This window comes from Mercenaria mercenaria, chromosome 18 (genome assembly GCF_021730395.1).
Source record: "Mercenaria mercenaria strain notata chromosome 18, MADL_Memer_1, whole genome shotgun sequence".
NCBI classification, from domain to species: domain Eukaryota; kingdom Metazoa; phylum Mollusca; class Bivalvia; order Venerida; family Veneridae; genus Mercenaria; species Mercenaria mercenaria.
Window position 1 is genome coordinate 12,231,307 of NC_069378.1, and position 22,716 is coordinate 12,254,022.

The 22,716-nt window shown below is 34.4% G+C and overlaps 1 protein-coding gene across 1 annotated transcript in view; it reads left to right on the forward strand.

Moving 5' to 3' along the window:
- The window catches only part of LOC123539388 (E3 ubiquitin-protein ligase TRIM33-like), a 33,503-nt gene extending 12,841 nt beyond the window's left edge, over positions 1-20,662 (forward strand). The window contains exons 2-3 of the mRNA XM_045323956.2: positions 15,965-16,368; positions 17,357-20,662. Of these exons, the coding sequence (XP_045179891.2) occupies positions 15,965-16,368; positions 17,357-17,747 (795 nt within the window). The 3' untranslated portion in view covers positions 17,748-20,662. The remainder of the gene's footprint in view (positions 1-15,964; positions 16,369-17,356) is intronic.
- The last annotated feature ends 2,054 nt before the right edge of the window (positions 20,663-22,716 follow it).

Below are 22,716 nucleotides of genomic sequence, written 5' to 3' on the forward strand. Positions count from 1 at the left end.
AAATATTAGGTCAGTAGGCCAGATCAAAGGAAAAGCTTGTGAACATTCTAGAGGCCACAGTTGTGACCCAAATTTATGAAACTTGGTCAAAATGTTTGTCTTGATCATTTCTAGGTCAAGTTTAAAACTGGGTCATGTGGGGTCAAAAACTAGGTCAGTTGGCCTGATCAAAGAAATGTCTTGTCAACACTCTAAATACTACAATTTTAGTTTGAAACTCATGAGAATTATTCAGAATATTTGTCTTGATAATCTATAGATCATATTTGGAATCTGGGTCATGTGGAGTCAAAAACTAGGTCACACGGTCAGATCAAAGGAAAAGCTTGTGAACACTCTAGAGACCACAGTTGTGACCCAATCTTTATGATTTTTGGCCAGAATGTTTATCTTGATGATTTCTAGGTCAACTTGGAAACTGGGTCATATGGAATCAAAAAGAAGATCAGTAGGCCAGATCAAAGGAAAAACTTGTGAACACTCAAGAGGCCACAGTTGTGACTCAATCTTTGTGAAATTTGGTCGGAATATTTGTCTTGATAATGTTTAGGTCTAGTTTGAATCTGGGTAATGTAGGTTCAAAAACTAGATCAGTAGGCCAGATCAAAGGAAAAGCTGGTGAGCATTCTAGAGGCCACAGTTGTGACTAAATCTTTATGAAATTTTTGTCAGAATGTTTGTCTTGATGACGTCTGGGTCTAGTTTGAATCTGGGTCATGTGGGGTCAAAAAGTAGGTCAGTAGGCCAGATCAAAGGAAAAGCTTGTGAACACTCCAGAGGCCACAGTTGTGACCCAATATTTATGAAACTTTGGCAGAATGTTTGTCTTGATGATCTCTAGGTCATTTTCGAAATTGGATCATGTGGAGTCAAAAACTAGGTCAGTAGGCCAGATCAAAGGAAAAGCTTGTGAACACTCCAGAGGCCACAATTTTAAATCAATCTTTATGAAACTTGGTCAGAATGTTTGTCTTGATACTCTCTAGGTTAAATTCGAAACTGGATCATTTGGGGTCAAAAACTAGGTCAGTAGGCCAGATAACTCTGGTGAGCGATATAGGGCCATCATTGTTCAAAACAACAGGGCCTAGGGCTTTGATATTTGGTATGAAGCATCATCTAGTGGTCCTCTACCAAGATTGTTCAGATTATTTCCCTGGGGTCAAGTATAGCCCCGCACCGGGGGTCACATGGTTTATATAAACTTATATAGGGTAAACCTTGGCTTGAAAATCTTCTTGTCCAAACCACAAAGCCTAGGGCTTTGATATTTGTAATGAAGCATCATCTAGTGGTTCTCTACCAAGTTTATTTAAATTATCCCCTAGGGTCAAATATGGCCCCGCCCCGGGGGTCACATTTTTTATATAGACTTATATAGGGGAAAAAAAAGAAAAACCTTTTGTCCAAAACCACAGGGCCTAGGGCTTTGATAATTTGTATGTGACATCATCTAGTGGTTCTCTACTAAGATTATTGAAATTATTCCCCTAGGGTCAAATATGGCCCCGCCCTGGGGGTCACATGGTTCATATAGACTTATATAGGGAAAAGCTTTTAAAATCTTCTCGTCAATAACTTACAACATTCAAATTGGGACCACATGTATGGTTTTGAGCGGCAAGATGAACCTTGACATGAGTTGACCTTGATTTGACCTAGTGACCTACTTTCCCGATGCAAAGATAATAACCTTTTTATTACATACGCATCTACATTGTGATATTTACATTATATTTATACGTGTAACACGTATAAATATAATGTAAATATCATAGATTTGTTCAATAGCCGGAATAGGATTGACAATACTGAACTAAATAGAAATCAAAGCGATGAAAGCACAGAAAGGTTGAAACCTTTCGAAAAACATGTTTCTGGTAAGAAGTTAGTTCAATAACATTAAATTTGCACAGGGCCACTTTTAATATTTGGACGTTCAACATGTCCCTTTGTCAAGTTTAATTGAATGACAGCCATTTACATAGCAAAAATTTCAACCTTATTTTATTGAAGTGTAATGTAGGAAAACTCTCAAACACGTGATACATTGGTTTACCATAATTTAAACTGCGCCAGGAATTTACTTCCCCTACACATAGCACAGACTATTCTAGCGTAATTTAATTAAATATCATAAACGATACAATGCACTAGTAAAATAAACTGCGGCCATTATTTAACGCACTTGTACCGCCGAATGCATGTAGATTTGATTTTTAAACCGCTTTTTTATGACCTCATAACTTAATGAAATAAATTTTAATTTAACACAACCAATAAATGCTGGTTACACCCATCAATTATAATCATATGCACACTACACAGACAATACCTTAGTAACGGGCCGCCTTTTTTTATATAAAATCCGACCATGAGAATACTTTGCGTCTAAAATCATTTTTTATAATAAAGAAAATTGGACAGTTTCGTGTTGTGATGCAAAAGCGAATGCATGTAAATTTCACTTTCATAGTGAGGACAGGTCTTCGCTAATTTTAGTAAGACAGTATGGTCAATGGATGTGTAAAATAGGTTTTCTATGTCCGTTGTTGGTATTTACCTATTACATTTTAGTCACTTCCACCGTGAATTTGTAAAACCTTCCGCAAGATATTTTGCGGAAAGGTCTACCGGGAAATTTATAAAAACTTCGATAAAACTTCGATAAAACATCGGACTATATGAAATGTCAAAATCGTCAAATATTGAAGTTCGACGTTTACTTATCGAACTAGTAAGAAGTGTGTATGTAACCTTCACTTTCACAGGGGCTGGTATTTAAGGCATAAGGTAGTTATTCGCCGGATATGCCACCATGGTCTACTCGAATTTAGTCCATATAAATAAATTTTTCCCGACTAGTAAAACCTATTTTCATGTCAAATATCAGCTTTTTATTTATGCTTGTTTGTAAGAAGAATGTCTGCTGATGTTTTAAGCTACGTTATATACTTCAAAAAGTTAGTCGGAGCTGTTTGGTAAAGTTAAAGTAAAGTTTGTATTTCCTGCTGTCTACCTATACTATATTTGCGTTTCCAAACAATGTTTGTTCAACAGAAACTACAAATTTATTGTGTACATAAATGCGCTTCCCTTGTTTCCAAACTGCGCTTATCATTCAAGAAAGATAAAACAAACAAAAGTTTCATTGTGGTCCTTATACCGCTCACCATGGTATCAAACGCTATTCTCTAAGTAATCAGATCTCCAATAGTTCAACTCCAATATTATTTATGTTTGCTATGTGTCAAGTTTTTTTTCTATAATTGTAAGTTGAAGCATATTTCCAAGAATTGCTAAATTGTGGTGATAAATTAGTAAATCAAACGAATTATCAAGCGTAAATTAAAAGGATATGAAAATAATATTGTAAAATCAGAAGACTACAGGCAATGCACATCGTACAGTATCAGAATGCACAACACACAGAAAAGTTCAACTCCAAATATTCAACACCTCAAAAGTTAAACTCCAAGATCATTCTCCAAGTAATCAGATCGCCAAGATTTTAAATTTGCTCACCTTTCATGACTGTTTGCTAGGTTTCAATTTTTTTTGTACATTTGTTAAATTGTGAGGCTTAATAGATAAATTAAACGAGAATTATGATTTGTTCTAGCAGGATTGGCATAAACGTGAGAACTGTTCTAGAAAGGTTCAGAATTCAAAAGCTACACATGTATACCATCTTGGATGTACCTCTGCGTGTCGGTCTTTGGATTACAGTATGTTATAGCGTTTCGAAAACTAAAGAACAAATCTGCAGTTGGCAGCAGGCAACAACAAATAATACACATTCTTGATCTAATCAATACTACTTTCTATGTTCACCAGTCTATTGTACATATAATGTTTGAGTGAATGTTTTCTTGACAAATCGTTATGTATTAAAAAATAAGGCTGCTTATTAAGAAGAGCCATTCTGTCGACTTCCACAAACCAAAAACACAATTTTCAGATATATAGAATAATGTTTCGACAAATAAGAATGTTATTCTTAACTTAGTCTATAAGCTAGAAGACATAATTTAAAAAGTATTTCTATGTAGATAGGTTCAAAGTATCGAGTAGAATAGAAAAATCCAATTATTTTTCAAAATTTAACACGATATCACATAATACACCAACTTTCACAATTCTTGGAGCAAGGGTTGTATAATTCTACACATTTCAGCGAAATCAGCTTCTTTACCCGACCCTAGAAATAAAATGTACTAATGTCACGATTTAAGTGATCGTGACACCAAACCATTAAAAATGTTGCAACCCTACTTCTTTAATTCATGGGTTGTTGTCTTTAAACTCCGCTACCTTGTTAAAAATGTTTGTACAAATGACCGACCCTGCTAAAACAACAGTAGAAGTCAGTGGGGTCCACCAAGCAAGAAAATAGACCTGTATCTTCCCCAAGATCCTGCTGTTTCGACTTCCATGCAGTTTTGAGATAAGAAAAAGAACTATACACATGAAAATCGTCCAGGAGAAGACGCAAATGCCCCCTTGCTATGCTTTCATTCAATTTTGCTTAAAAGAAATCAAACAGTTTCATTTATCGGGGACACATATGTAGGCCAACATCGAGAAACTTCACATAGGCAAACACCTACATTTGATATTCTAAGATAAGATTTATTAATCGAGTCGGAAAGACAATTACAAGTAACATAAGCTCTGATGAGATTTTTAACCGACTATAAATTCTCGTTATGTACTGCTTTGATTCTATTTTGCTTAATAATCTATTTTAAAAACTCTGTAGCTTTTACTCTGTTTTATTAACGTTTATCAAAATGACAACTTTCATGTGAATTTTTCAATTCAACAACAATTAAAATACAAATCTGGAACTGATTTAATGTTGTTAAAAGTCATAGTAAAGTACCGCTAATATCTAAATATATTCAGGATTTGCAAGGAATATCAATTATTTATCTTGTAAGTACTAAACTAGGTTGTTACATTAAATATCGAGACAAATATGTAAGTTAACCAGACGTGCACATGCAGCACGACCATTTGCTTAACTTTTAACGTATAGCTTTCCGTGCTAAAGTGGACTATTATAGCAATTAATATACTACAGTTATAATTATTTATAAAAAGGAAATCTTAAACAAATATTTTGACTCAATTTTACATAAATCTTGCACAGATATTAAAACGATAAAATAAAATGTTAAATAATAAATAATATGAATCGGTCATTATAAAAACTGTACAAAAATAAGGATAAAATAAGAATAAAGGGTAGTAATTCAGAAAGCAAATCTATTTTTAAATGTAATTTAGCTTACTCCTACATAGTGATCTCCCTTGTCATTCGAATCAGTACAGGTAGAAAGAATCGCATGCAAATCTATATCCTATACAACTAATTAAAATGATTCAGATCATATGCTGTTTAATTACTGACGAGTGCATTATGTATTAAGGCTAAACTAGAGAAATCTTTATTATACGTTTTGAACTATTTTTTTCACGGCATATTTTCGTGCGCTTCGGTCACGTCTGGGTTTTTTCTGAAGTGTTTTAAAGGAATACACCTTCGCTTTTCAACTTAGCTATGCTCGATGAATCAACAGACTTAAAAACATAATTTTAATACGAAATGACGCATTGTTTAACCTTTTTGTAAACAAATGTATGAAAACGTCAACCGACTGTAGAACAATGTTCAGAAAACAGTTTATATCAATAAGAATATCTGTCGATTAGCCCGAAAAAACGGGCAAAAACCTTACAGCGGATTAATCTGTCATTCAGTGAAAATGGTTAGTCTGATATTTTTGCAAGCTCTGGAATACGGTAATTATAGGTCTCAAGCACTTCGTGGTTTCAACCTAAAAACAGTGCAACAACACACACTGAATTACGTCACGCACCCGATATAAAATTCAGGCGTCAGTGTACGGAAAATATTGACGTTTCCGGTACCAGTGTAACTTAACGGGGAATAGAAACGAGTATGTGACATGTTGAACAATTCTCCTCTTTGGCGATCTTATCAGTACATCTACGGCACATATTCTGATAAGCCACCAGACAGCGCAACTGATAAATCCTATTCCTAAACTTACATTGATTTATATAGGAAAATGATACATTTACCATAGAAAATGTCATAAATTACACATTTCTATTTATTCTTTTATACCATCCCTGATATTTCCTTAAAAAACAATTCAATACCTTTACGATGGTATATTTTTCTTCAAAATAAATCAATATTTGGTTGCTTCTAAATTCGTTTGAAAAAAGTCCCTCAAATTCAATATACTCTCTATATATATTTGGCAGAATTTCACGATAACCCTCTTTTTACTAATTATTTTTGATGGAAAAATTAAAGTTAATTTCCATCCCTGATATATTTGGAAAGTTCTCGTCATGCACATTCTAGACATATATTTTACATTACAAAAAACGTGCTAAGTTTTACGATAAGATAGAGCCGTATCGGAATAGGAATACATGATTGTATAATTATTTAACAGAGTTTAACATAATTTTTATGTGCGTTCCGTCTGACAAATGTTCTTTTAAAAGTTTTTTTTTCTTTTTAAAGTTTTCATGGCTTTTTCCTTTGAAAATACTGAGATATGTTTTAAAAAATTCGAAAATAAAAGTGAAAGCAGCTCTGTTGTTGCATTACAGTAATAACCAAAGTAATAATACAATATATTTATTATGACTTATTTTGACAAAATGACTGGGTGTTTCAGTAAATTAACTGAATCTGAATTTGAAATTTAAAGTGTCATTTTGGTCAAGTAGCATCCTGTTTCTTGTATACATGTATATCATCGTGGCACGGGACAGCGTATTGTATTGACAAGATATTAGCATTATAAATTTTATGGTCATATGCCTTAAAGGCCTAGATTTTGGCAGTGGGCCAAGGGATTTCTGTCTTCACCAGCACAGTTGGGGGCTAATGACCATCACAGTATGGTTCCAATAAACAAGGGTCATTGTTTATTGGAGAGTCAGTCTACCTTTCAAGTGTATCAATTAGTGAGAAGGTGAAACAATGTAATTTATTTTAAATTAATGAATAATTAATAACATTTAAAGTTATACTAGATTTTATTTGGCATTTCTATGTAAAGAAAAATATTGTTGATCAAACACAATAATAAAATAATCAGAAACTTATTTTCACAATAATAAAATAATGAGAAACTTTCATAAAGAAGTATGCAAGTTTTTATTTTTTTCAAATTCTGTCTGGAGAATTGTGATATTTCAGAAAAATGTGATTTTCACTCATCTAAAGCTGGCAGAATACTTTAGATAACATTTGTCTAAAATTAAAAACAGTATGTGCATTTCAAAGTTACAAAGCAAAGCATGAAAAAAGTCACTTTTGGCAATATACTGAAAATGAAAATTGAGTATAGATGGAACACAATAATTTTATATTAATTTTTTTTTGTCAGCACAAAGAACTTGTGAAGTTTTCACTATACTTGTGTTTTATTATCATTATTATTTTCAATATTATTACTGTATCTTTTATCATCCTATATGTAATATAGTAATAATAATAATAATAATAATAATAATAATTATGATAATAATAATAATTATTATTATGATTATTATAACATTAAAGTAATAGTTATTATCATCTATATAATATCAAAATAATAATTGATATTATCATTCCACATTCACTGAAGAAAAATTAATTTCTTTCAACTCCACTGCACACATCTTCATGGTCTAGTTGGGGTCCCTGCTGTGCTAATTGCCCTCTAATCAGTTACTGTTACATAATCGCTGATAAGCAGCAGATAAGATGGGAGTTGTATATTGGTTTGGGGGGGGGGGGGGACACTTATATAGTAGTGAATCTAGGCCTTTAAACCAGTGTGCGCAGAAATTAAATTATGTTAATTATATTCTAAAGGGACACGTATTTTGCCATCCGAATCACGGCATGTATGAATGAAAGGTCTAACATCGTGACACGAGCCGATGTATGACAAAGTATTTGAATTTAAACGCGTGATTTATGTCAAAGTAGCGGATTGTTTCAGTGTATTAGAATTAAAAGAAAATTGACAAGTTATTGGCTGATTTGTAGGTGTTTTTTTTATTATACGCACTTTGTTAAGTGTTCCAATTATTAAATGGAATAACCAATTGTAAAAAAATCCCGCAAAGAAAGAATTTAAATGTTCCTACATTTTTCGAAATCTAAATGGCTATAATTTTTGACAATGTAATACTAAACTTAAATGCCTTTCAAAGAATTAATATGAGATTACAAATTTGATAGCAGTTTTCTAGTGCGTGCCGTTTTACGCCAAAAAGATGTTTATCTCTTAATTAGATGTAATTAACAGTGGACAGATGCACATGTGTTTCATAATGAATGGGGAATCGACAACTAATAATTACCACCTATGTTCATTTGGGCCAATATTTTAGGTTTTGTTATTTTTTTCATGTTTTACCCTTTATTAAAAGTAATAAGTAACAAGGAAAGAAAATAATTCTCAAATTAAACTTTATAATATAATTACGTATTGTCCGTAACTCACGGTAAGTATTGACCTGGCACTCATGAATATTCCGTATGTTTTCGTAAATCAATTTTCGGTGTCCGAACCTAAACAACGATATAACTATTGAAATACCAATTATATGCCATAATGTATCATGTGCAGATATCGCTGTGCGGACAAAGCGTTTTGCCACTAACCGCAGGGTTGTGTGTTCGAGTCATCTGTCTGACAATTTTTTTATATATATTTTTTCTGTAAAAGACGGAAAAAGTGTCACACTTATCATAATTTATCAACGAAAAACTCTACTATGGTGGCCATTCTTCTACGTACATAAAACCGTTCTACAAAATGTTGTTTAAAATCTTCAGGACCGGGCAAACATTCATGAAATAATATAACTATAGATACAAATACAAGCACAAGGAATTATATTTTATATTTCACCGTAAAAAGCATTAAAAACAGCAAATTCTAATGTGTGTCCATAACATAAAGTTTGTCAGTAATTAAGTTTTAAAGCAATTTGAAAAAGAAAATGCAAAACCCGCCAGTGAAATGACCACGGAAGAACTTAAAACAAGACTGAAATCACTAGGAATCACTACAAAAGTTACTCCGCAAAGCTACTGATGCTTATTGATAAGTGTGTGTTAAGATGATGCAAAGATAAGGACTCTGAAAATAAGGGGAATTGTGTTGGAGATGATATATTATAAACAGATGTGAAGAATTTTCATAAGAACTCTATGTTTTTAAAATTGATCATAGCTGCGTACATTTAAAACAGAGTATAGCCATTCATCCATACATCATATACATGTATACTTTGATTTGTTTGAATACCAATACATGATATTATTAAAAGATGTGCAATGAAATTATTGAATAAATTTGTTAAACCTGATAGATCTATCCGCTTGTCATTCAGTCTGAAGAATACACCAATTGTTAAAAAAAATCTGATTTCTGATCTGATAATAAATACTATCACAAAACATACCACTATCTTGTATTGAAATGTTTTCCTCTCGTACAGTTTAAATACTTTTGTTGGATTAAAATTTCAGATCAGAAATCTATAAATCTATAAAACGAATTATGAAATTTCTAATGAAACGCTTGCGTATTAGGTGCGAAAAAGTATCCATTGTTTCGTGCAAAGAACAGAAAATTGCTTAAATATTTTGTTTAAAGAAAAACATCAGTCACAACATTCACATTCCGAATAAAGAATGCTATTCATTTATATTAAATGAAGGTATATAGACAATCAAGCATGTAAGAGATGATGTCTTGTTACTTGATCACTGTTTGAGATAAGAGTTATCAAAGCGCTAAGGGGAGAGAACGCTAACAGCGAAATTGACTTAATCGTAGTATTTGCACACTTCCTTTCCCTGATAAGTGAGGAAAATTTCTCAGTATGTAAAATGTAAATATCATAAATTTGTTCAATAGCCAGAATAGGATTGACAATACTGAACGAAATAGAAAAAAAACAGTGCAACAACACGCACTGAATTACGTCACGCACCCAATATGAATTTCAGTAGTCAGTGTATGGAAAAATATTGTCGTTTCCGGTACCAGTGTAACTTAACGGGGAATAGAAACGAGTATGTGATAAGAAACTAATATAACAAGCACTTAATTGTATAAGGTAAACCATTGGTATATAATTAGTAAAAATTTCACATGCAGATCAGCTAATGTATATACAATATAACAAATTACAAAAATCCAATTAAATTGTGTAATGATATGCAAATTGATCATGCCAATACTAGAGTACCAATACTGTATAATATGAAAATAAGATGCTACCTAAAAGGCAGAGCTCCCTTGTAAAATCACCAGTGGTCTTCTGCTTCTTCTCACCAGACTGCTTGTACCTTGCATAAATAAGTCTGCATAATTATGACCTTTGTTTTACCTAAAAGCAATCATTGACTTTATCAGACATTTTGCTTGAATTTATATCAGATAAGCCACCATGTGTGTATAGCATAATTACTAAAAATATTAGGTCCAAATGCCTGGGCCTGCTCAGGATATTTCACAGGCATAATTTATTGTATCGATAGTTCTAAAAGGGGAGAATATATCTAAATGCGTCAGCGACACATGTACATTTTTTTCAGAGGATGGGAGTTGACGGGGGCATTCTCTCGAACCCCCAAATTTATCCTCCAACATTCATTTTTGGCTGGTTTGTGTTTTAGGTATTAATCATTTAGTTTGCACATACTGTAAAATCTGGTAAATAAGCGTATACGCTTATAATAATTTTAGTGACACTTTTATGAGCCTATTTTTGATATGCGCTTATACTTAAGTCAAAACTATGCGCTTATTTTTGATATGCGCTTATAGACAAGCCATGTGCGCCTATTTTTGATATATTAGGAATATTGAAAGTGCTTAAATGGACGTGCGCAGTGAACTACTTCCTTTTATTGCATAGGCCTTCAGTATTTATACATAATGAAAGCATAATGAACTTCATAATTTGCAAAATATGGTCAATCTCTCGGACCATTCAATAATTGTTTAACACTAAGATTGTACCATTTTATCCATACTCTTTTTCTAAAATTTACAAAAGAATGACAAACTGTTATGACAACGCAAACAACTTTTCTGATATTCAAACTTTTACTCTAAGGGCTATATTCATAGACAATACTCCAACACCACTCATTGAGTAAACTCAAATAAATTGCCTAACGGTCACGTCTTTACTCAGGAAAGATTCCATTTGTATTCATAAAGTTGAGTGACAGTCGAGTCAACTCCCAAGAGTGAGTGACTGTTGAGGGAGGTTCTGGGGACCCTTGAGTGTTTCCAAAGGTCTCATAATGTTAGGTTAGATGATAAATTTACAATATTTGATTAATTTGAATGTAAGATAACAGTGTCACGTTAAAGCGGAAGTTCATATTTGTGCAAGGTATTTTGGAAACAATATATTAAATTATGTTTTTTAATACATGTTGTTGAAAACGATGAAAACGCAAAAGGCCCAGCAAATCAAAAGACTGTTCAAATATATACCTACGAAACCTAGCCTAACGGGGCTCATCAGTCACTCCCAGAAACACACGACGTATTAACAAATATTTACAGTTTACAAGCCTAGATATCCGTTAATTCTTACTGAAATATATATACAATCCGTCAAATTAAATGTCATGAAGAACCTACCATTTCATTGTTTAAATGACAACGGAAACATTTACTTATACAAAACGATATGAGCCGCGGCGTGAGAAAACCAACTCAGTGCGTCTGTAGTCTGGTCAGGATCCATGTTGTCCGCTTTCAACGCCAACAGCAATTGGAGAAACTATTAGCGACCAGATGGATCATGAGCAGAGTGCGCCGATGCGCAGGTTGATCTGGATTCATGCTGGTCGCAAACGCACGATTTTGATTTTCTCATGGTGCGGCTCAATTATGATTTTAGTAATTGCACTTTAAAAAATACGCGTACTGGCATTCGGGAAACACCAACAATTAACGGCAGAATTAATAATTCAGTTGTTTAAATAAATTTTAATTTCAGCGAAAGTTAAACGCTATATTTCTAAGTATTAATAAAATTCTACTAATGCAGATTACGTACGGACGGACGAATGGATGGAAGGACGTATTATAAAATAAATAGACGAACGAACGGACGGATAAACATACAGATGAGCAATAAGATGACAAGTTCCAACTACAAAAGTAATGATCAGCACTTTTGCATATCTTTGATGTTATTGTCATATAAACCGTTATAACCCTCTAAATCCATTGTGTACAATGAAACCATTACTCGAGCTGTCCTTCCGAAAGTTAAGATTGAGTGGGATTTATGAATATGACTTTCGAACTCCACTCACACTCCCGCAAGGTCTACTCGAGGTCCACTTGAGTGATACTTACCCAAGTTTGAGTCAAGTGTGAGTTTGAGTGACGACTATGAATATAGCCCTAATTTACTGAAAATATTTTCTATTCGAAAAGCATGATTATCGTAAATAATTATCGTTTACCAGACAATAAACATTATAATCTTTTAACACCTATCGGCTATTCAACAGGTAAGAAAACTTGTCACTTGTATTTATGATAAACAATTATCACGGTATAATACCGTTAATTACGTCTTTTTTTCTGCATCTGTTGTTTGTTTACCAGTAATCGGATATGCGCCTACTTTCGAGACAAAATTATGGTAAGGGCATGATATGCGCTTATTATCCCATATGGTATAACGGTAAGGCCGTATGCGCTTACTTTTGATATGCGCTTATATTCGAATATGCGCTTATTTACCAGATTCTACAGTATGTGCAAAAGTAGCAGATGTTTTAACATTTTGCTTACAGAAGTATATGAGTACATGTTAAAAATTAGGAAATTGAGTCAAACTATATGTAATCAAAGAGTCACTTGCATTTCGCTATTTCATGTTTACTTATTAAACCACATAACGCAATACAGATCGTATTTCTTTATCGCCCTTGTTAGTTTTTGAATAACAAAAGCAAACTCACAAAACAAAACAAAAACCACCGGCTACGCACTTGATGTACTAACATCAACTTCATCCTATCCCAGGTATAAAGTTCAAAAGTGAATATTTATCAAATTTTTATCATATTGTTCGTATCTGGTGATAAAACGGGGTGGCATGTGAGAATATAACCGTTCCCTTAAACTAGGATCTGGGAAGTCATTTACTCTTTGTGTGAAAACTTTTATCATATGGTTTAACAGATGTGTCCTTTCGGAACACCTGTGTGAAGTTTCCGGATTCTACGTTATTCTTGAAAAAGTATATTAGCCGTTAAATAGACATGGTCGAGAAAAAAAGACTGTCGAAAACGGCCGCTGTATTTGAAATAGGCAGTCGTTGAAGTCAGCTGTCGGCTATCGAGAATACAGCTGTATAAACGTAAAAAAAAAACTGCCTTGTAGACATGTTATATGCCCCGTAGTGTCTCTGCTTTATGTATATTTTGTATCTGTTTAGTCTTTCTGTGATTTTGCGATTTCTTCCGTCTTTCATTTGTGTAAAATGTGTATACTTCCAGTCAGTAAACAGTTTGTATATACTTATGTATGGTCCTTATTGCCATGTCGAGTAATTCTGGTTGATTTCATTATCATTGTCCTTTTGACGGTTTAGGGTCTAGAAGTTGCTTTGTTCCTTTCGTCCGTCCGTCCGTCCATCCACCCGCAGTGTCTTGTCCGGGCTCTGATTCTACATGCATGGACTGATTTTTAAGTATTGATTTTTAAACTTTAAACATGTGTTACCGATGATACAAGTATTAGTGAGGCCCATTCATTAATGACCACCTCCAATGTCAGTATAACAAAAAAGTCTTTAACACAGAGCTATAAATAAGTATTTTGTGTCAAACTGGCAGCTCCTACATGCATAGACAAAATTTCAAATACATTGTGCCGTATAGAAGAACTTATTTTCATGCGGTTTTATTTGATAGCTGACTGTGTAAGATCGAGTATTCCGATCTACCTTTTTATATGTTGATTAAAGCTACATGTGGCTGCCATGTTAAGAAATAACTGATTAACAGTCATGTGACATTTTGCAAAGTCCTGCTTATTTAGATTTGAAACAATCGTTTTCAATCGTTTGCCTTTATAAATCAACAACTTGCAGTTTTAGATCAAGAATAAACTGGTATTTGTTGAAAAGGTATTTATGAAAAAAAAATGGCAGATTTACATTAGGAGCATTTAAATAATTATGTATGAGCAAATAAGATTATACACCTATCAAGCTCCGCACTAAGAACACTTTTCAAAACAAGGACGGGTATTTGACATTCATTAAAACGGAATTCAAAGGACTGACGACCAGAAGCAATCATTTGCACTTGCAAAACCCGAGGTGAAATTACTTTCTGTAATAGCCCGGAGGCACCTGTAGTGGTTTTCCTCCACCATCAAAAGCTGGCAAAATGGCAATATGTACTATATTGCTTCGGTGTAACTGCAAAAAATATATGGTTGGCTTTCGCATGGCGGAAAAATGGCAAGAACGCGTGAACTAGGTTAAAATTCAGCCCGGTGTAAAGCCTCTTGAAATGAAAGTGTCATTTTTAAAAATAATTACGTTTCCGTCAAATCACTGCCAGTAATACTTTTTACATACAAAAGTATTCAAAATCATCGGAGTTAATGGATAGTCTATAAATGTTAACATCCGAGTTCAACGACAGCACTAGCGGCCGTTTTCGACAGTCTTTTTTTTTCGACCATGCCTATTTAATGGCTAATATACTTTTTCAGGAATAACGTAGAACCCGGAAACTTTACACAGATGTTCCGAAAGGACACATCTGTTAAACCATATGATAAAGGTTTTCACAGGTTGTTCATAAACAAGACAATTTGCGCAAAACTTTGGACTTTTGCTCGAATTTTTCAAACTGAAGAAATTGTTTATATTTTAAAACGTAACGATCGTATTTGGCCCAGAAATTGTAAATGTAAGCCATGGTCATTCCTTGACAAAACTAGCGGCACTAGCGGCCGTCTTTTTTTCTCGACCATGTCTATTTAAAGGCTAATATACTTTTTCAAGAATAACGTAGAATCCGGAAACTTCACACAGGTGTTCCGAAAGGACACATCTGTTAAACCAGATGATAAAAGTTTTCACAGGTTGTTCATAAACAAAACAATTTTCGCAAAACTTTTGCTCGATTTTTCAAACTGGAGAAATTGTTAGCGAATATCTCAAAACATAACGATCGTTTTTGTCCCAGAAATTGTAAATGTAAGCCATGGTCATTCCTTGACAAAACTGTCAGATTGATTTGCAAGAATTGGCTTCGTTTTAATAGAAATAAATGAAAAACTTTACCTACCGATTTACAGCTGGGTTACATTTCCAGCGGGCGTCAGGATAGCCGGTTATCCAGTGTGATAAAGCAGTAAAACGAAGCCAAAAATATAACTGTCACATCCTCATATGATTCATGATACCACATTTCATCAACAGCATGGAACAACATTTTGGATTACGTAACACTAAGTAGTTACTTCCCATTTAATGTAATCAGTCCTAACAAACTCCAAACCAGTCTCCCTCAAAACCGGATCCTACTTCAAACCGGACGTTACATCTAGTCCGGATACCCCTTACTTCCGGATACCGGACGACTTCTGCAAAAATAATGATCTAACGCTAAACTAAACCAAAAAGCTGACTCGGCATTTTAAAATTACTGAAAATACACTTCTTAAATTAAGGGGACAGTTAGATCGATCTATCAATATTGATATATCAAAATTTCAATGCCAAACAGAGAAACATCAAAATTTCAATACCAGACAGAGAAACATGAGGTCTTTTAATTGTTTATATTCGGCTTTGCATAATCCTGATTCCCTCTTTAGATCATTTTTTTTTCTTGCAGTTTCTAAGAATGGCAACTTGCAGAAATTATGAGAATACTGTTGTTGGCTCTGCAGATGACGATCATGAAAACCAACAAAATGCTTCAGCGGAAGCTGACATAAGTATCAGAATAAAATATACGTGCAACCCCTGCAAAGAAAGTAATATTGTTCGAGAAGCTCTGCACTACTGTCCCGAATGTCAGGAATTCTACTGCCATGATTGTGTGAGAATTCATAGACGAATGGCAAAACTGAAGGATCATGTTGTTTATGGAAAATCTGATGAAGATAAATGGGGACAAAAGGCAACAGCTGCGCAGCTAAATGAGAAATGTACAAAACATCCTTCGGAAATAATCAGCATACACTGTGGGGAATGCAATGAACTGTGTTGTCATGTCTGTATTTCTTTAAAGCATAGGTACGTATCTTTTTGATAGGCTGTCTTCAAACGTAAATTATTATAATGGTGTACAAACATATACAATACACACCTACCTAAAACGGCGTACCCACTGTCTCTTCGTTACTCTTTTTGCTTCTAACTTTTTCTACAGATCAGACTGCTAGTACCTTACATTAGGCCAAGAGCGTCTGTTTCATTGAAAATTATAAGTTAACGTATAAGGATTTGATAAGCCATATAGGTGTATATATTAGGCCTTAAAGCTGCTGCCAGTTAACGTGTTCTCTGCCATGACATGATTTTCACAGGTATAGTTCAGTACGTTTATAACTTCAAATGGGGAAGATTATATTTCCGAATATACACCAACATACACCAGAGGTGTTATGCAATTTGACTTTTATTTCGGGGGAGCATGCCCCCAGAACCACTCTTTATTTGTCCCCGAAAATCCATTTTTACCTGGTTATGCCCCTGGTGACTCATTTTATTGTGGTATCAATCATTTAATCATAAATACATATATAGCTATTTCATGTACACAAGAAAATTACTCAATTCAGAATCGTTACCGAATAACAAAAAAATGTTTTTAAAAATGTCTTCGGTTCACTCTGAAAAAAATACTCTGGCATTCAAGATCTGATAAAATCCTGACTGTTACGATAACAAAACTCTTGGCTCTAAGAAAAATCCTAGACCACTCCCTACCTCAGAAGTTCAAATGTTCGGTCTTAACCTATATAAGACTAGGATGGTGTCAGTGTGCATACAATGTATTTCAGTTACACAAATGTGTAACAAGACATACTGCATGTAAAAACGCTTGTTTATTACTGTAACATTATCTCAGAATAAAATATGACCTCTTCACATGATATGAACGTAATACAAAGACAATGACATCAGATCTGTATAAAGTTTCATCAAAAGAAACCTATTTGGACTGTTAACATATCATTACTTTTTATCAAAGGGTGACAATTGTTTCTTTGTACTTCAGTGACTGCCGTACAAAAGAATACATTCCCACTGCCGCGAAAGGAATAGCTGAAAGCACAAAGTTAGAAAATATTAAAAGTGAACTTGAGTATGCCTGCGACGATGCTGGTGAATTCAAAAGAGAATATGAGAAATCCATACACGAGCTCTACACGAAACAGGCAACCTTCCTACAAGACATTGCTGACATGAGGAAACAAGTTAATGATGTATTTGATGAAATGGCAGAAAGGGCCACTCTAGGGTTGACTTACTTTGGAAACACTCTGCGTGTTAACATAGGGGAAAAATTGATATATGTAATGCTGTTAAGCAAGAAATGGATCCACTTGTTGAAAAACTCGAAAACACTGGTAATAAAGATGAATGTCAGGTATTCATGGACGTGGTAAAAGCTGAAAACTGTGTAAAAAGGGCTGACGAGGAGATGGAGAAGTTATTTAGTAGATATAGTGACACTAAAGGTATGGCTGGCTTAAAGTTTGATTCTAAAACCAATTTTCACCATCTGCTTCAAGAAATCAAGTCTTTTGGTCAAGTAAGTTGTAGCTATATAATTGAATCGGAATCTCCTTTGTATACCTTCATTGAGGGGATATGTCAGCTAAACGATGGCACATTTATATTAGCTGACTCTGCCAGATTCTGTTTAACCTGGCTTTCTTCAACCTACACGGTCAAAGGGGAGGCAGCTTTAGACGAGCCACCTTCAGCAGTGTGTAAAACAGAAGCCAAACATGTTGCTGTTAGTTTGACCAAAAACTTGAAAGTATTCTTGATAGACAAAGAAATGTCACCAGTTCAGTACATGGATTTACGATTTAAACACCGATGCTGCGGCCTGGCATACAAAGACAAGAAGTATTTTATTTCTGACCATAATTCTACAGTGTATGTATATGACACCAATGGTATCTGCCAAAGCAAAATTAAAACAAACAGAAGTTGCAACATATTTCAGTCAGTCAGAAATATTGCTATCGGAGATAGAGCAAGTAAGATTTATGTGACTGATATCAACAAGGGCTTGATTACACTAGACCTAAATGGTAACGTCCTTTCTAACTTGGAATCAAAGGAGACAGAAGGATCCTATGGGGTCTGTGTGACCAGTGATGGCCGCGTTTTTGTGACCAATTATCTACAAGACAATGTCATAGAAGTCGATAAAGATGGACAAACTATACTTCAAAGGAATTTGATTACACTCACGGCCGGCCAGAGTCCAAGGTCAATATGTTATGATTCGCAGAACTCATGTGTGCTTGTTTCGGATAATCCACTAAGTGGATCAGGTTTATTGTCAGTTTTTCAGATGTAAATCATTTCAAATATACAAAAATTACATCTGTGGTTTTCACCGGTTTCAGCAATACTGGTAATGAATGAAATCATGATTCTGGTGTAAAGCAATCTCACACTGGCTATAACTTTTATAGGTTGTTCTAGCGTTGTCTGGGCGATGAATTTTACGCAGAACGAGTGGATAAATAGGGACGAAATGAGGCATTTCCGGTCGGTCTTGTAAGTTGCTAGCCATTATATACCGAATCAAGTGAAACGATGGGTGTACTTGGAGCACAAACGAATCCGTTTCTCGTAACATGACTGTGTTCTGTTAGCTGGGATTTGTTAGCTTGTCTTCTCATGTTGCACCGCTAAAGCGATGTTGGAACTACCGGTCGGCCTTATTTGATAAAGCTACAGAAATTGAAGTAAAGGGAAATCCAATGTATTTTTTTGTAATTTGTATAAATATTTTGGTATATGTAATTGTCTCAGCATTATGTACTATTTTGGACTGCTTTGGGGACGGTGACTTAGATGCCATATTATTACGCAACTTAAATAAAGTTTGAAAGTTACGGGAAAAAAACAGACCGAATATTTTTCCAGACTCTGAACGAAGTTGCTGTTAACACAAAATTAATATAACAGCTCTTAATATCTTATTTTTTTTTTATATATTGTCATCGATAATATGTTGCAAATGGTTTAACATTTATACACAGTTTGAGGACGTGTCAGTAAGTAGTTTTAGAGAAATCTCGGAAAATATAACTTTTCTGTCAATACTGTCAATATGTTAATTTATAGGAAATTACAGATCTTTTTTTTATACTGAAGAAACATTTTGTGCGTTTATATGGGCCTCTGATATTTAACCCCCTGCTAAATTTCTATAATAAACTTGTTCATCTTTCAGTTTGAGCAGTACACTTCCTATTCAAAGGGGTGTTCACTAAATATTTACTGACGGAATAGCGAACAGTGCAGACCATGATCAGACTGCACCGATGTGCAGGCTAATCTTGGTCTTCTCTGGCCGCAAAGGAAAAACCATTTGCCGCCAGCAGGCTAAGGGTTAAAGCAGGTCATTCACGTTTCCCAAATTCCAAACTTCTACCTTAGTGTTAAAAGCAGGGGAGCATATCATTGGAGCACATAGAACATTTACGCAATCAGTGTTTTTTGTACAGAAGAAACATTTTGTGCATGTATATGGGTTCTGATATTTTAAGCAGCTCATTCACTTTTCCTAAATTCCCAACTTCAAACCTTAGTGTTAAGTTCCGGGGAGCACGTCATCATTGCGTCTGCTTCTTTTATTCTGATTTTAGCGATAAGAGTAGAGGAGCAGGTAACCCCGTGATCAGTGTCCTGCTATCTTTGTAGCTCACGGAGCTCTCAGGTTGAGCTATTGGGATCACTCACCGTCCGTTGTCCGTTCGTCCACAGTTTTCTTTCAACGACATCTTCTCTGAAACCATTTAATGGAAATTGATGAAACTTGTCCTGGATGTTCCTTGAATGGTCCTCTAATAATTATATTCTATACAGAACTTATGTTTCCATGGCATCAGAAAGGAAACAAAACCCTTCAGAAATCGTCTTAAAAACCATTAAATTAATTTGACAGAAGCATTCCTTGTGTGACCTCTATCTAGATTGTTTGAAATATTCCGATTCGTTGAAGCAGATGACCGGGAGAGGGCGTGGTCATTTCTCCATTTTGCATAAAATTGGAACTTTGAAAATCTTGTTGTTTCAAAAATGCTTGTCCGATTTCACAATAAATTCACAATTATTTCACAGAAATATACTTTGTTTGGCTCTCTACCAAAATTGTTCATTTCTTTCTTATTCGTTGAAATTATGGCCGCCAGGGAATGTGATCATATTTTCCTATAAGTATATTTAAAATTCTCATAAAAGTTTCCCCTATATCATAGCACGTGACGGATCCCTATGATTGTAAGCTTACGAAGAAACTGTTTTAAAAATAGTTTAAGAAGCTGAAATATTGGAAATAATTTTGGATTGTATACCATGGTACTATTATGTAGCATTTTGCAAAATATAGTTTGGTAAAAAAACTGGATTGGTTTTCAAACTTATCAAGTTAGTGTGTTGTTTTTTTGTAGGATGGTGTTATTCTGACGTGTCAGTATTAAATTCTGACGTAATGATTTAGTGCTAGTAAATTGCTAGGCAACTGCTTCCAAGCAAGTTATTATAAACGAGATCTTAAATCCTCCATAGCCCCATGTGGTTCTGGGACGATATGTGTATGAAAAGACTTGGAACCACTGCCTTGCCCTTGCATGATCTTAAGAGGCGACTAATATGGTCTTAACACTTGGTTTTGCAGTAACTCTGTGATTCCAGCAGGCAGGTATGCAAATTTTGATTCTACACCTCGTGTTTTTATTTCTATGTAAATGAGATGTGGAACCAAAATTTGTAGTCCTGTTTGGCGCCATATAACCTATACTGTGTTGGTGCGCCGCAAAACCCAAATAAATAAATAAATAAATCCTCCATAGGATTGTTTTAAAGAGAGTGGGACCATGTGCGCAGAGATAAAAAATAGTTAATCTCCGCAAAACATATGTATGCGTAAGATCTTGTACAAATCAGAGTTTTGGCAAGTTCATTCAGTTTTACTATAATAGAATATCCCTTAAGCCGGTGCGAGAAGGCGTGAGGGATGCTGCACAAACCAATATCTCTCATGAACAGACTTTTTTCAAACCGGGTATGCTATTATTTTGCTTGGTTGCATTTTGTGCTTTCAAAGGTAACGTTTGTATTGAGACTGCAAGCTAGTATACTACCAAATTTACGTGAGTTGGCAAAAATAGTTTATCATGCATCTATACTTCTCCAGTGTTGGTCGATTTTAGCAAGGGTCTCATCAGAGACTCTTGGTTTAGTTAGGCTAAATCCGAAGACACTCGATAAAGGCTATAAATCAATAAAATAAATTGTTAAATTCAGGTAATTCAGAACAATTTTGATACAGTTTCTAGATTATCACTCCGTCGTAGACCTATTTTCCACAAGATATCCATAATTTGCTTCAAGAAAACGAAAGGAAAAAGGAATGTTGAATAGTAAGCAGTGAAATGCAAGTCAGCTAAAGACAAGTACCCTCATACTGCCGCATTTCAGAAAGCGGTCCGCAGAATAAATACCCTACTATCGTTTTCAAGTAAACAACTCGATAAAATGCAAATATCAGCACGAAAAGTGTCTTATTTTATGTAAAATTCATCCCACGAGTGAAATAATGTCCATTTGACCCACGGTTTACGCGCAAATGAGGGGAAAAACGAAAAAATAGGTTCTATTCATTAGGGACTTCTTTCGTTTCATTTTTGACCGAATTACTGCTATATAACCTGAAAGCCTTTAGGTAGTAGGGTACACTTCGAATTTCGAACTTAATAATTAGGACTTCATGATTTTGGATGTCTGTAAATTACAGTGAGAGATAATGATTGTTAATTCTTTAGGAAATTTAAACAGCTAATACATGTAAAAGTTTGATGTCAGTTGTAAAACTAACTGCTGCTAGCTTTGTATGAATCGACGGGTCATCTTCGGCGCGGTAAATTTTATGTGTACTGACTGAGAATCAAGTTTGAAACGGAAATATGTAATAAAAATCATAGATACCCAGGCTTGATCTTGAATATCTGCCCTTGAAAACTGGAATGAGTTATCTGCCCTTGAAAATACTAAAATTTTCAATTTTCAAGGGCAAATATTCAAGATCAAGGCAAGAGAACTGTGTATTTTAAATTTTATTTCTGTTTCAGACTTCATTTGCGGTCAGTATACAAGGTTTAAAGAAATTCGGCCCATGGGAAAGACTAGGACATTGCGGTGTCATTTTGTCATTTTCATAGTTAAAGACATTTGCAACAGTCTCTATATTGACATGGGGCAAACATGTTCTTACAGAAGGAATTTCTTCTTTAAACTTTTTTACTGACAGAGAATCAAATTAAAAACAGAAATATGAAATAAAACAAACCATAGAAACTCAGCCTTGGTCATGAATTAGCTGCTCTT